At 41.5% G+C, this 16053-nt stretch overlaps 1 protein-coding gene across 1 annotated transcript in view; it reads right to left on the bottom strand.

Annotated features, from left to right (window-relative positions):
- LOC135522098 (nidogen-1-like) overlaps positions 1-15764 on the bottom strand; it is an 80117-nt gene extending 64353 nt beyond the window's left edge. The window contains exon 1 of the mRNA XM_064948058.1: positions 15484-15764. Coding sequence (XP_064804130.1) covers positions 15484-15687 — 204 coding nt within the window. The 5' untranslated portion in view covers positions 15688-15764. The remainder of the gene's footprint in view (positions 1-15483) is intronic.
- Positions 15765-16053: the final 289 nt, after the last annotated feature.

The raw sequence follows: 16053 nt of genomic DNA on the forward strand, positions 1-16053 counted from the left end.
TCCACAGAAGAAAAACGTTACAATAATAAGTTGCATGGACTCACTGTGTAAAATAATACTGTTTAACATGATTTTTGAAAGACTACCTTATCTCTGTACCCCACACATACAGATAATTGTATGGTCCCTCAGTCGAGCAGTGAATTTCAAACACAGATTCAACCACAAAGACCAAGGAGGTTTTCCAATGCCTTGCAAAGAAGGGCACCTGTTGGTAGATGGGTAAAAAAAAAAGCAAACACTGAATATCCATTTAAGCATGGTGAAGTTATTAATTACACTTTGGATGGTGTATCAATACATAAAAGATACAGGCGTCCTTCTTAACTCAGTTGCCAGAGACGAATGAAACTGCTCAGGGGTTTCACCACAAGGCCAATGTTGACTTTAAAACAGTTAGAGTTTAATGGCTGTGATAGGAGAAAACTGAGAATGGATCAACATCATTGTACTGTAGTTGTTCCACAACACTAACCTAAATGACAGAGTGAAAAGAAGGAAGCCTGTACACAAAAAATATTTCAAAATGTGCATCCTCTTTCCAATAAGATCTTTTGCATCTTTATATCCTGAATAAGAAGCGTTATGTTTGGGGCAAATCCAATACAACACATCCCTGTGTACCACTCGTCATATTTTCAAGAATGGTGGTGGCTGCATCATGTTACGGGTACACTTGTCATCTGCAAGGACTAGGGATTTGTTTTGGGATAAAAAAATAAACAGAATAGAGCTAAGCAAAGGCAAAATCCTAGAGGAAAACCTGGTTCAGTCTGCTTTCCAACAGACTTCACAAGACGAATTCTCCTTTCAGCAGGACAATAACCTAAAACACAAGGCCAAATCTACACTGCAGTTGCATAAAAAAGACAACATTGAATTTTCCTGAGAGGCCTAGTTACCGTTTTGACTTAAATCAGTCTAAAAATCTATGGCAAGACTTGAAAATGTCTGTTTAGCAATGATCAACAACCAACTTGACAGAGCTTGAAGAATTTTTTAAAAAAATGTGCAGAAAATATTGTACAATCCAGGTGTGCAATACTCTTAGAGAATTACCCAGAAATATATTTTGCCATTTTTTTTTTACAAAAGTTTGACATTTTGTGTAGATTGTATTAATTCCACCTTGTAACACAACATAATTATAAAGTATAGACCATATATTGTGTTCCCTACAGGTTATTGGAAAGAGCAGAAGCTCCGAACTATCCGTTCAGAACCCAGTCGTACCTACAGGTTATGGGAATTGTGCTCATTTAGTATTTCTCCAGTAGGTTTCCTGAAGGAGAAAGCCTCCACTTCTATGTCAAAGATAATAAAACATGAACACAATTCCCATAACCTGTAGGGAACACAATATATGGTCTATACTTTATACCAGCCAACAAAGCAATACGGCTCAATTCACATCTGACAAGTCTCATGTATTTATATCAACTGTGTTTAGCCTAAAGGCAAATAGTTCAAATAGAATTTGAAATCTTTCAAATAGTTTAGCTGTCCTTTAAAAATCTTCCAAATCCTTTATCTGTGCTTGACTGAGCTTGACTGACACAATGGAACCAATTGATGTCTCAAAAGTGCACATGGCAGGTGCAAGCAAACAACACATAGTTCTTGACAGATTTTGAATACTTGATCGCAGTTCTAACTGGAATTACTTGTGAATTCGTTTTTGTTTTTATCTGGAGAAAACGGGCGGATAACAACAACTGTTGAATAAAAGTGTCTGCTAAATACCATCTATTATGATTATTAGCTGGCAATAGACTTTGGTTTGGACCAAAGGAGAATCTAGACTACAGTACTACATCTGGTTCAGGCTCTCACACTCAGCCCCTTGGTCCCTTTCTCTAAACGACAACTCATCCAAAGGAACACATGAATGACAAAAGCAGCTGGGTGAATAGCCGCCCTCACAGCAGGTATTTGACTTGAAGAAAATACTTGTAGTGCAGGAGTCACTTGGCTGCATTGTGACAAGTCGGGGACTATCAGAATTTGTCCTAAAGTCCTCCAGGGGTTGATAAGAGAGGAAGCCCTACTAAAGCCAAAGCAGCACGTAGGCATTACCAATATCATTTTAGAAGACCCTTTCCACAAACCAAAATTAAGCCACTCCTGGATTTTGAATGTCTGCTCAACGGAGAATCTGACAGTCTTAATCTGGATAGGTGGGTTTAAAAAAAATTGCTTTTTAGTCCAGGAATATAGGTTTACTCTGGGTCTGGAAAAGCCGACCCAAGAGAGTCCTGTGATGTTCAAGGCTGTAAAGTTATGCTACGAATGCTGTAAAGTTATCTTTGAGAACGCTTTCCTGAGAGGTAGGAACAGCATATTGGTTACATCATACAGACGCCTGGGATCATAATTATCAGTTGAGGGGAAAGAAAAGCAGAGAGAGAGAGACAGAGAGAGAGAGGGGGGGGAGTGAGAATACGAACGAAGCACTTGCTTTTTAGATAAAGAGAGAGAAAGTGAGAAGACGAACCAAGCAGTCTTGCCTCCTGTCCAACTTTCCAGACGTGTTAGTCTAATAATGGCATTGTTCGTGGAAACATCCTTAAGATTCCAACTGAAAAATGTTTTACCTGGGTCATTCCACAAAAAGAGTGCCTTTGATATTTTAAGTAGACATTTTGCACCAACATTGCATTTTAAAAGCCTGTTATATAAAATAAGGTGAACTTTAACCTGTTTAGGACTGGGTTCCGCCAACAGCCAATGAAATTGCAGGGCGCCAAATACAAATCAAAATAAATCTCATAAATCAAATTTCTCAAACATAAAAGTATTAAGCACCATTTTAAAGATAACATTCTCGTTAATCCAGCCACAGTGTCTGATTTCAACAACGCTTTACAGCGAAAGCTCCACAAACGATTATGTTAGGTTACCACCAACTCACAGACAAACCCAGCCATTTTTCCAGCCAAAGAGAGGAGTCACAAACAGCACAAATAGAGATAAAATGAATCACTAACCTTTGATGATCTTCATCAGATGACACTCATAGGACTTTATGTCACACAATACATGTATGTTTTGTTTGATAAAGTTCATGTTTATATTCTAAAAATCATTTTACATTTGCACGTTACGTTCAGTAGTTGCAGTGATTGTGCAGAGAGCCACATGAATTCACAGAAATACTCTATATAAATGTTGATGAAAATTCAAGTGTTATGCATGGAACTTCAGATACACTTCTCCTTAATGCAACCGCTGTGTTAGATTTCAAAAAAACTTTACAGAAAAAGCATAATCTGAGAACGGTGCTCAGAGCCCAAACCAGCCAGAGAAATATCCACCATGTTGGGTAGTCAACATTATTCATAAATAGCATTATAAATATTCACTTACCATTGATGATCTTCATCAGAATGCCCTCACAGGAATCACAGTTCCACAAAAAAATGCTTGTTTTGTTTGATAATGTCCATCATTTATGTCCATTTATGTCCAAATAGCTTCATTTGTAAACAAATCCAGAAGCGCGTTCTGGTCCAGTCGGATGAAAAGTTCAAAAAGTTATATTACAGGTCGAATAAACTTGTCAAACTAAGTATAGAATCAATCTTTAGGATGTTTTTATCATAAATGTTCAATAATGTTCCAACCGGAGAATTCCATTGTCTGTAGAAAAGCAATCGAACGAGAGGTACCTCTTATGACAAATATGCATGACTGAGAAAGAGGCTGCTGGCAGACCCCTTAGTCAAACAACTCTCATCACAGGAGCCCTTCACAGGAGCAACCTGAAACAATGTTCTAAAGACGGTTGACATCTAGTGGAAGCCTTAGGAAGTGTAAAATAACACATATCCTACTGTGTATTCGATAGGGGTGAGTTCAAAAACTACAAACCTCAGATTTCCCACTTCCTGTTTGGATTTTTTCTCAGGTTTTTGGCTGCGATATGAGTTCTGTTATACTCACAGACATCATTCAAACAGTTTTAGAAACTTCAGAGTGTTTTCTATCCAAAACTAATAATAACATGCATATATTAGCATCTGGGACTGAGTAGGAGGCAGTTCACTCTGGGAACTCTATTCATCCCAAAGAAGTTTTAACATACACTGAGTGTACAAAACATTAAGAACACCTCTTTTCATGACATAGACATTTGCAGGTGAAAGCTATGATCCCTTATTGATGTTACTTGTTAAAGTTGAAGTCGGAAGTTTACCTACACCTGAGCAAAATAGATTTAAACTTTTTTTTTTTTTTTTACAATTCCTGACATTTAATCCTAGTAAAAATTCCCTGTCTTAGATCAGTTAGGATCACCACTTTATTTTAAGAATGTAAAATGTCAGAATGGGTGAATTTTGGCCCATTCCTCCTGACAGAGCTGGTGTAACTGAGTCAGGTTTGTAGGCCTCCTTACTCGCACATGCTTTTTCAGTTCTGCCCACAAATGTTCTATAGGATTGAGGTCAGGGCTTTGTGATGGCCACTCCAATGCCTGGGGTCATTGTCCATTTGGAAGACCCATTTGCGACCAACCTTTAACTTCCTGACTGATGTCTTGAGATGTTGCTTCAATATATCCAAAATTTTCCTCCTCATGATGCCATCTATTTTGTGAAATGCACCAGTCCCTCCTGCAGCAAAGACATGATGCTGCCACCCCCGTGCTTCATGGTTGGGATGGTGTTCTTCGGCGTGCAAGCCTCCGCCTTTTTCCTTCAAACATAATGATGGTCATTATGGCCAAACAGTTCTATTTTTGTTTCATCAGAACAGAGGACATTTCTACAAAAAGTATGATCTTTGTCCCCGTGGTGCAGTTGCTAACAGTTTTGGAGCAGTGGCTTCTTCCAAGCTGAGCAGCCTTTCAGATTATGTCAACATTCAACTTTGAACCTGTTTCCTCCAGCATCTTCACAACATCTTTTGCTGTTGTTCTGGGATTGATTTGCACTTTTCGCACCAAAGTACATTCACCTCTAGGAGACAGAACATGTCTCCTTCCTGAGCAGTATTTTACCTTTATTTAACTAGGCAAGTCAATTAAGAACACATTCTTATTTTCAATGACGGCCTAGGAACAGTGGGTTAACTGCCTGTTCAGGGGCAGAACGACAGATTTGTACCTTGTCAGCTCGTGGGTTTGAACTTGCAACCTTCCGGTTACTAGTCCAACGCTCTAACCACTAGGCTACCCTGCCGCCCAGTGTTTATAATTGCGTACTATTGTTTGTACAGATGAACGTGGTGCCTTCAGTTGTTTGGAAATTGCTCCAAAATATGAACCAGACTTGTGGAGGTCTTTTCTGAGGTCGTGGTTGATTTATTTAGATTTTCCCACGATGCCAAGCAAAGAGGCACTGAGTTTGAAGGTAGGCCTTGAAATACATCCACAGGTATACCTCCAATTGACTCAAATGATGTCAATTAGCCTATCAGAAGCTTCTAAAGCCATGACATAATTTCCTGGAATTTTCCAAGCTGTTTAAAGGCACAGTCAACTTAGTGTATGTAATCTTCTGAACAACTAGAATAGTGATACAGTGAATTATAAGTGAAATAATCTGTTTGTAAACAATTGTTGGAAAAATTACTTGTGCCATGCACAAACTGCACCGACTTGCCAAAACTATAGTTTGTTAACAAGTCATTTTAGTGGAGTGGTTGATAAACGAGTTTTAATGTCTCCAACCTAAGTGTATGTAAACAACTGTAAATCCACTTAAATCAGTATAGATGAAGGGGAGGAGACAGGTTCAGCCTTGAGACAATCGAGACATGGATTGTGTACAGTTGTGGCCAAAGGTTTTGAGAATGACACAAATATAAATGTTCACAAAAATCTGCTGCCTCAGTGTTTTTAGATAGTTTTGTTACTATGGAATACTGAAGTATAATTACTAGCATTTCATAAGTGTCAAAGGCTTTTATTGACAATTACATGAAGTTGATGCAGAGTCAATATTTACAGTGTTGAGCCTTCTTTTTCAAGACCTCTGCAATCTGCCCTGGCATGCTGTCAATTAACTTCTGGGCCACATCCTGACTGATGGCAGCCCAGTCTTGCATAATCAATGCTTGGAGTTTGTCAGAATTTGTGGGGTTTTGTTTGTCCACCTGCCTCTTGAAAATTGATCACAAGTTCTCAATGGTATTAAGGTCTGGGGAGTTTCCTTGCCATGGACCCAAAATATCGATGTTTTGTTCGTTATCACTTTTGCCTTATGGCAAGGTGCTCCATCATGCTGTAAAAGGCATTGTTTGTCACCAAACTGTTCCTGGATGGTTGGGAGAAGTTGCTCTCGGAGGATGTGTTGGTACCATTCATACCATGGCTATGTTCTTTGGCAAAATTGTGAGTGAGCCCACTCCCTTGGCTGAGAAGCAACCCCACACATGAATGGTCTCAGGATACTTTACTGTTGGCATGACACAGGACTGATGGTAGCGCTCTTCATGTCTTCTCCGGAAAAGCTCTTTTCCGGATGCCCCAAACAATAGGAAAGGGGATTCATCAGAGAAAATGACTTTACCCCAGTCCTCAGCAGTCCAATCCCTGTATCTTTTGAAGAATATCAGTCTGTCCATGATGTTTTTCCTGGAGAAATGGCTTCTTTGCTGCCCTTCTTGACACCAGGCCATTCTCCAAAAGTCTTCGCCTCACTGTGAGTACAGATACACTCACACCTGCCTGCTGCCATTCCTGAGCAAGCTCTGTACCGGTGGTGCCCCGATCCCGCAGCTGAATCAACTTTAGGAGACGGTTCTGGCACTTGCTGGACTTTCCTGGGCACCCTGGAGCCTTCTTCACAACAATTGTACCGCTCTCCTTGAAGTTCTTGATGATCCGATAAATGATTGATTTAGGTGCAATCTTACTGGCAGCAATATCCTTGCCTGTGAAGTCCTTTTTGTGCAAAGCAATGATGATGGCACGTGTTTCCTTGCAGGTAACCATGGATGACAGAGGAAGAACAATGATTCCAAGCACCACTCTCCTTTTGAAGCTCCCAGTCTGTTATTCAAACTCAATCATCATGACAGAGTGATCTCCAGCCTTGTCCTAGTCAACACTCACACCTGTGTTAACGAGAGAATCACTGACAGGATGTCAGCTGGTCCTTTTGTGGCAGGGCTGCAATTCAGTGGAAATGTTTTTGGGGGATTCAGTTCATTTGCATGGCAAAGAGGGACTTTGCAATGAATTGCAATTCATTTGATCATACATTGCCATCATACAAACTGAAACAGCAGACTTTGTGAAAATTCATATTTGTGTCATTCTCAAAACTTTTGGCCACGACTGTATGTGTGCCATTCAGAGGGTGAATCAACAACTGTGGGAATCATTGGAGTCAACTTGGGCCAGCATCCCTGTGGAACACTTTTGACACCCTATAGAGTCCATGCCCTGATGAATTGAGGCTGATCTGAGGGCAAAAGAGGGGGGTGGAACTCAATATTACGAAGGTGTTCTTAATGTTTTGTACACTCAGTGTTCAGTATGATCTGTATGTTACAGAACTGTACATTTTTTCTAAAGATAACATTATGTAGTTCGTCAGAAGTTCACTGAGTTAGAGAATCAACATTGACCATCTCAATGCACTTTAACATCCAGAATATAACAAGTCGCAAAATAACAAAATATTTTTTTTTTCTTCCTGAACAAACACACTAATGGGTAAACCCACTCTTCTCCCACTCTTACAGAGCACTGAAAGAATTCAACTCCCCGACCCCCAACTCACACACACACATCCACCCTCTACCCCTCTGCCAACCTCTAAACATTCCCTCCCGGAAGTGTGTGTTTATGTGAGTGTGTCGGGGGCAATTTCAAAGACAGCTGCTGGGACTGCTGGAAAGGCACTGACTAGAGCAACACAGTCTCGACCTGCACACCAGAGGAGGGGGAGAGGGAAAGAGGGAAGAAACAGAGGGAGAGAGGGAGCGAAGGATGGAGGTAGGGGTGGCTCTCGGCATCTGCTGAAGCTCTACAGACCGTGATTGAGAGTGAAGGGGAAATCCCACATGCACAAGGGGCGTGGGAGCAGAGTTTGGTGGGAGGAAAGCAGACTTTAGAACTCGTTACTTAAGCTTATAGATGACACGCAACACAACGCGACGGTGAAGGGTAGCAGGAAAACGACACTCTGATATATCTTAAACAAACTCACACCAATGACCATACAACATTTGCAAGTTTTTCCTTCTTCCATTTGCTGTCACGCATTGAAACATTTTGGGATTTATGTGGGTGGTTTAGTAAGAGATTACATCAAAACTGAACAGAAAAAAACATGCAATATATATACAGTGCCTTGCGAAAGTATTCGGCCCCATTGAACTTTGTGACCTTTTGCCACATTTCAGGCTTCAAACATAAAGATATAAAACTGTATTTTTTGTGAAGAATCACCAACAAGTGGGACACGATCATGAAGTGGAATGACATTTATTGGATATTTCAAACTTTTTTAACAAATCAAAAACTGAAATATTGGGCGTGCAAAATTATTCAGCCCCCTTAAGTTAATACTTTGTAGAGCCACCTTTTGCTGCGATTACAGCTGTAAGTCGCTTGGGGGTATGTCTCTATCAGTTTTGCACATCGAGAGACTGAATTTTTTTCCCATTCCTCCTTGCAAAACAGCTCGAGCTCAGTGAGGTTGGATGGAGAGCATTTGTGAACACCAGTTTTCAGTTCTTTCCACAGATTCTCGATTGGATTCAGGTCTGGACTTTGACTTGGCCATTCTAACACCTGGATATGTTTATTTTTGAACCATTCCATTGTAGATTTTGCTTTATGTTTTGGATCATTGTCTTGTTGGAAGACAAATCTCCGTCCCAGTCTCAGGTCTTTTGCAGACTCCATCAGGTTTTCTTCCAGAATGGTCCTGTATTTGGCTCCATCCATCTTCCCATCAATTTTAACCATCTTCTCTGTCCCTGCCGAAGAAAAGCAGGCCCAAACCATGATGCTGCCACCACCATGTTTGACAGTGGGTATGGTGTGTTCAGGGTGATGAGCTGTGTTGCTTTTACGCCAAACATAACGTTTTGCATTGTTGCCAAAAAGTTCAATTTTGGTTTCATCTGACCAGAGCACCTACTTCCACATGTTTGGTGTGTCTCCCAGGTGGCTTGTGGCAAACTTTAAACAACACTTTTTATGGATATCTTTAAGAAATGGCTTTCTTCTTGCCACTCTTCCATAAAGGCCAGATTTGTGCAATATACGACTGATTGTTGTCCTATGGACATAGTCTCCCACCTCAGCTGTAGATCTCTGCAGTTCATCCAGAGTGATCATGGGCCTCTTGGCTGCATCTCTGATCAGTCTTATCCTTGTATGAGCTGAAAGTTCAGAGGGACGGCCAGGTCTTGGTAGATTTGCAGTGGTCTGATACTCCTTCCATTTCAATATTATCGCTTGCACAGTGCTCCTTGGGATGTTTAAAGCTTGGGAAATATTTTTGTATCCAAATCCGGCTTTAAACTTATTCACAACAGTATCTCGGACCTGCCTGGTGTGTTCCTTGTTCTTCATGATGCTCTCTGCGCTTTTAACGGACCTCTGAGACTATCACATTGCAGGTGCATTTATATGGAGACTTGATTACACACAGGTGGATTATATTTATCATCATTAGTCATTTAGGTCAACATTGGATCATTCAGAGATCCTCACTGAACTTCTGGAGAGAGTTTGCTGCACTGAAAGTAAAGGGGCTGAATTAATTTTGCACGCCCAATTTTTCAGTTTTTGATTTGTTAAAAAAGTTTAAAATATCCAATAAATGTCATTCCACTTCATGATTGTGTCCCACTTGTTGTTGATTCTTCACAAAAAAATACAGTTTTATATCTTTATGTTTGAAGCCTGAAATGTGGCAAAAGGTCGCAAAGTTCAAGGGGGCCGAATACTTTCGCAAGGCACTGTATATATACACACACAACCGGTCAAAAATTTTAGAACACCTACTCTTTCAAAGGGTTTTTCTTTATTTGTTTTACTATTTTCTACATTGTAGAATAATAGTGAAGATGTCAAAACTATGAAATAACACATGGAATCATGTAGTAACCAAAAAAAAGTGTTAAACAAATCAAAATAGGTTTTATATTTGATATTCTTCAAAGAGCCACCCTTTGCCTTGATGACAGCTTTGCACACTCTTGGCATTCTCTCAACCAGCTTCATCTGGAATGCTTTTCCAACAGTCTTGAAGTAGTTCCCACATATGCTGCGCTCTTGTTGGCTGCTTTTCCTTCACTCTGCGGTCCGACTCATCCCAAACCATCTCAATTTGTTGAGGTCGGGGGATTGTGGAGGCCAGGTCAATTGATGCAGCACTCCATCACTCTCCTTCTTGGTAAAATAGCCCTTACACAGCCTGGAGGTGTATTGGGTCATTGTCCTGTTGAAAAACAAATGATAGTCCCACTAAGTCCAAACCAGATGGGATGGCGTATCGCTGCAGAATGCTATGGTAGCCATACTGTTTAAGAGTGCCTTGAATTTTAAATACATCACAGACAGTGTCACCAGCAAAGCACCCCCACACCATAACACCTCCTCCTCCATGTTTACAGTGGAAAATACACATGCAGAGATCATCCGTTCACCAACACAGGTTAGAACCAAAAATCTCCAATTTGGACTCAGCAGACCAAAGGATAGATTTCCACTGATCTAATGTCCATTGCAAGTGTTCCTTGGCCCAAAAAAGTATCTTATTATTATTGGTGTCCTTTAGTAGTGGATAATTTGCAGCAATTCGACCATGAAGGCCTGAGTCACACAGTCTCCTCTGAACAGTTGATGTTGAGATGTGTCTATTACTTGAACTCTGTGAAGCATTTATTTGGGCTGCAATTTCTGGGGCTGGTAACTCTAATGAACTTATCCTCTGCAGCAAAGTTAACTCTGGGTTTTCCATTCCTGTGGCGGTCCTCATGAGAGCCCGTTTCAACATAGCGCTTGATGGTTTTTGCGACTGCACTTGAAGAAACTTACGAAGTTCTTGAAATGTTCCGGATTGACTGACCTTCATGTCTTAAAGTAATGATGGACTGTCGTTTCTCTATTCTTATCTGAGCTGTTCTTACCATAATATGGACTTGGTCTTTTACCAAATAGGGCTATCTTCTGTATATCAACCATACCTTGTCTGTTTGTTTGTTGCCAGTTGATTTTGTTTGTCAAGCCTACCAGCGTTTTCCCCTTGCTCATGTCTGTTTCTAGTTCCTGTTTTCAAGTTTTCCCAGTTTTGATCATTCTGCCTCCCCCGACCCTGCCTGCCTTTCTGTACCTTTTAGACTCTGATCTGGATTACCGACCTCTGCCTGCCCTTGACCTGTTGTTTTGCCTGCCCCCGTTCTATTAATAAGCTTTTGTTACTGCGACACTATCTGCATCTGGGTCTTCCCTAAAACGTGATAGTACGAACTGGCCATGACTGACCCAGCAGACTCGGACCAGCTCCGCAACACCATCTCCTCCCAAGGAGCCACCATTGGAAGGCACAAGGAGTTGCTTCATGGTCTGATGGAAGGGTTCCAGACCTTGGCCAAATGCCATGACCGAGCATTGAACACATTGCTGGAGCATGTCTGCGGGTTATCTGTTAGGCAGATGGTAACCTTCCAGGCCGTCAGTAATTTGGGAACTCCGCTTACCTCCCCCGGAACGCTTCGATGGAGAGCCGGGCACCTGTCGGTCATTTCTCGCTCAGTGTTCCCTCATCATCGAGCTGCAGCCCTCCTCCTTCCCCTCGGACCGCTCGAAGATAGCGTACCTCATCACATTAATGTCCGGGAGGGCTCTCGCCAGGGCTACAGCAGTATGGGAACAGCAGTCAGTCTGGAGGAGTTTGTGTCGGAGGTAAAGAAAGTTTTCAATGAGAGAAGCTGCTCGGAAGTTACTCCGGTTTGGGCAGATAATGTGGTGGATTTCCGCATGTTGGCAGCTGAGAGTGCCTAGATCCCGGAAGAGCTGTTCGACATGTTCCTGTACGGTGTTTCGGAGGAAGTAAAGGATGAGCTTGCAGCCCGGGAACTACCGACATATCTCGACTCGCTCATTGCCTTGACCATACAGATTGATGGGCAACTACAGGAATGAAGGAAGGAGAGGAGAATCGATTTCACTCGTTGCCCAAGGATTCCACCTTGCCTCAGAGGCATCCCCGAAGTCCCCGATGGCTCTGTTGCCGAGAGAATGTGAGGCTACCCGAGTTCCCCCGAGAGTCTCCGAAGTCAGCCGATTCACCTCTTCCCAAGCCAATGCAACTAGGCAGAGCTAGGCTGTCTCCAGCCGAACGGCTATACAGGCTTCACCCTAAGAGTTGCATGTATTGCGGGACTACTGGTCATTTCGTCTCCACCTGTCCACTAAAAGACCAGGCTCACCGGTAGGAGCGAGTATTCTGGTGGGCCATACGGAGATTTTTTCCTCTCCCATTACTCACACCCCTTTTCATGCCATTTTGGTGTGGGGGAACCAATCTAAATCTTTTCGGGTCTCATTTTTTCTCTGCGAACTTGCCAAGATAAAGCAAAGCAGTGCGACACAGACAACAACACAGAGTTACACATGGAATAAACACGCATACATAAATAAATAAAGGTCACTTGCTAATTTAAGGCTCAGTCTAAACATAACTTCAAAACACTCCTGGAGCGCACTAAGCAGGATTTCATAAGGTGGTCGTCTCTTCCCATTTCATTACCAGGTCACACTAATTCTGTTAAGATGACTGTATTACCTAGGTGTTTGTACTTCTTCCAAATGATTCCCATTTTTCTGCAGAAGTCGATGTTCAAACAACTGGACAGCTACAACTCCACCTTCATTTGGAATAAGTCAAATCCATGAATGAGAAAGGTATTTTCTGTAGAGACCTAAGCCCCAATTTTTTACACTACTACTGGTCAGCAAATATATCTAAATGTGTGTACTGGGTTTCTACATTTGAAAACAAGGATTTGGGCCATCATGGAGCTACAGTCAATCCTTCCAACTTCTCTCCATTAACATCTAATCATCTCTTCCCAGCGTCACAGATTGACACGGCATTCCAGTGTTTTTCCAGTTTTTTTTTTGTGTGACCTATTTGTTGACAACACATTTGGGTTCAAATTCCCAATACCCACTTTTTTTAGATATCTGCAAACTCGCAACATTTCCCTTAATTTCCGCTTGAGCAAACTAAGTGTCCAGTTGAGAGGGGCTTAGATCTTAACCTGTATTTGAAGGGCACAATCTCCAGATTATACAACAAAATACATAACATTAATCCGCCTTCCTTGGCAAATACAAAATCTGCATGGGAGCAAGACAGAGAGCTACCCGATGATATATGGCAACACAGTATCCACACCTCATAATTTTGCATAAGGCATGGGCTCATTCAGTTTAAAGTTTTGCACCGTCTCCATTACTCAAATGACAGATTGGCAAAAATATACCCAAATGTGGACTCCAAGTGTTTGAGATGCCACCAGAGTCCAGTGACTGTGGGACACATGTTTTGGTCATGCCAATCTTTGAGTTGCTTCTGGGACCCCATTTTTGAGGCATTCTCACATATGTGTAATACAACTGTTAGTCCCAACCAGTTCACTGCCATTTTTTGGGGTACTTTCCTTAGACCAGAATGCGACCACGAATTAGGCGAATGCAATAGCATTTAGCTCGCCGCCTTGTCGCTGCTAGCTTGCCGCCTTGTCGTCTTTCACTGGAAGTCTGCAAAGGCGCCCTCCTTTATGCAGTGGGTTAAGGAGGTGGTGTCATCTCTGCCTCTGGAGAAGGTTAGGTACACTGTGCTTGGGTCACGACAAAAGTTTGACTTAACCTGGTCCCCATTAATACAATACGTGGAGAGCTTGCTTTTTAGTGTAACTTGCATATTTTGGTAAGCAGTCATGTCTATTCTAGTGGCCATTTGTACTGATAAGAATTTTTATTGAACTTTTTCCATAGTTTTTTATTTCTATTACGGTTTCTCTGTTTTTTTTCTGGCCTATTTAATTTACTTTAATAGTATATCCTTGTGTGATGCCTTGGTGGGTGGGTGGGAGAGAGGGAGGGAGGGTGATTTTGCTATGGACTGGCACTGGCAGTATAGAATTATGGAGAGTGAATTAAATAGTTTCTTCATCACCTTGCAAGGTACTGTAGTTATCTAGCTGTCCCATCTGACTAGTATTTAGTTTAGTTAATTAGGATCCCCATTAGCTACTGCAAATGCATCAGCTACTCTTCCTGGGGCCACATAAAATCTCCAAATACATGACAATGTACAGAACAGTGTTAGACAATAACAACATAGTATCAACAAGGACTTTCTACAGAATACCAACATAAGCGCAGATACAGTAGCTTCGAATCTAGGCCATAAGCAATACACACGGATATGCATTGCCAAACAACACTACTGCCACCTTCTGGTTTGGAGTATTTTAGCAAAGCTGAGTCGCTGACACCTTCCAAGGTCTTTGCTGTGTGAACACAAAAGAGATTGGCTGCCTCTTTGGAGATAAATCACACAATAGGCCTGCTGTGTGGGGAACTCATCAGTTCTCTGTGCCGTCTGTTTTTTGATCCAACAAAAGGCAGGTCACGTCACAGACAAAGCATTCTTATGGGGCACAGGGATGAGCTTACCTGGGCCTTCTGGGGTTAATGTTTTGTCAATTCACAACAATGGGGCTCAGCGCTTTTTAACAAACAGACTAGTCATTGTTCGGGTTAATTAAGCCTTACACTACACCATCTGGGATCCATAGCTATGGGGGATTTAATATATAATGCAGTAGATACATTATAGAGAGAGAGAGAGAGAGAGAGAGAGAGAGAGAGAGAGAGAGAGAGAGAGAGAGAGAGAGAGAGAGAGAGAGAGAGAGAGAGAGAGAGAGATTTGGGGATAACAGCTTTCAGGTGCTTAGGACGATCTAACATTCTAAACTAAATACATATGTGGATCAATGAATGTATCATTCTCTATCAATCATCATCACATGATTTGTTGGTATGTGATATTCTACAGTATAAGGAGACACAGGGCCAAGTTTATGAAGGTGGGTGTTGATAGCCTTATCAGTCACATAACGAATTGACTGACATTCCAAACCCTCCCAGCAACATTCCACATGGCCTTTCATCACCCCAATTCATGGCATTTGAGCAATTTGTGCTAATTGATTATTATCAAAGAGTACTTTACTTTGTGAACAGATTTTCAATGATGTGATATGTGGCATATGCATGAGGTGGTTAACTAATTGAGAACATAGCTAACAAAACAATTACATTCTATCTTTCATGGATAAAATCGCCTATCACAATGAATCCATAGGAAGGGGAACAGTCAACGTGCATGTGAATATCATAATTGATGGCTGTGTATTTTTTCCATTGATATATTCTGCAGCTATTTTCGTGCATAATTAAGCTACTATTTGCGCATGTACATAAAACATAATTCTACTCACATAAACAGTGTCATATGTGCCATCGAAGAAGAACATTGACTGATTCAAAATAAGTTTTTGAGTTTGGTCGGTCCCTTGCTCCAACAGTTGGTCTCCAGCTTGCTCTCCATAATCAAACATGTCGCGTTTGCTCAAACCGTTTACTGCAAACGCAATGGCTAAAATAGTTGCCCATCCTAACCAACCTCGTTGATGAAGATCCATATTTAAATACGTCTATGTCCAGAACTGTTATAGGCTTGCCTACACAGTTTGCCAAAGCGGTTCGGATGCGGCGTACACCTCAGGGCGCACAATAACGGAATGAATCGGCAGTAGTAAAAGCCCATATAAAGGGAGGGTGGAGTTGGAGAAGGCGGAGAAATATGCATGGAACACTTGCGCGGGATTGCCTGCCTCACGTACCGCTTTCCAGTCTTCACAATCATGCATCTGTCCGGACGGTTTAACCTTCTCTCTTCTAGATATACTAGATATACTATACTAGATACTAGATAACATAACCATGAAAAAGTTGATTTAAATCCCTTTACTCGCAGTCTTTCACCAAACAAACTGAACCTTGTTTTT

The sequence above is a fragment of the Oncorhynchus masou genome, chromosome 4 (genome assembly GCF_036934945.1).
Source record: "Oncorhynchus masou masou isolate Uvic2021 chromosome 4, UVic_Omas_1.1, whole genome shotgun sequence".
Classification (NCBI taxonomy): domain Eukaryota; kingdom Metazoa; phylum Chordata; class Actinopteri; order Salmoniformes; family Salmonidae; genus Oncorhynchus; species Oncorhynchus masou.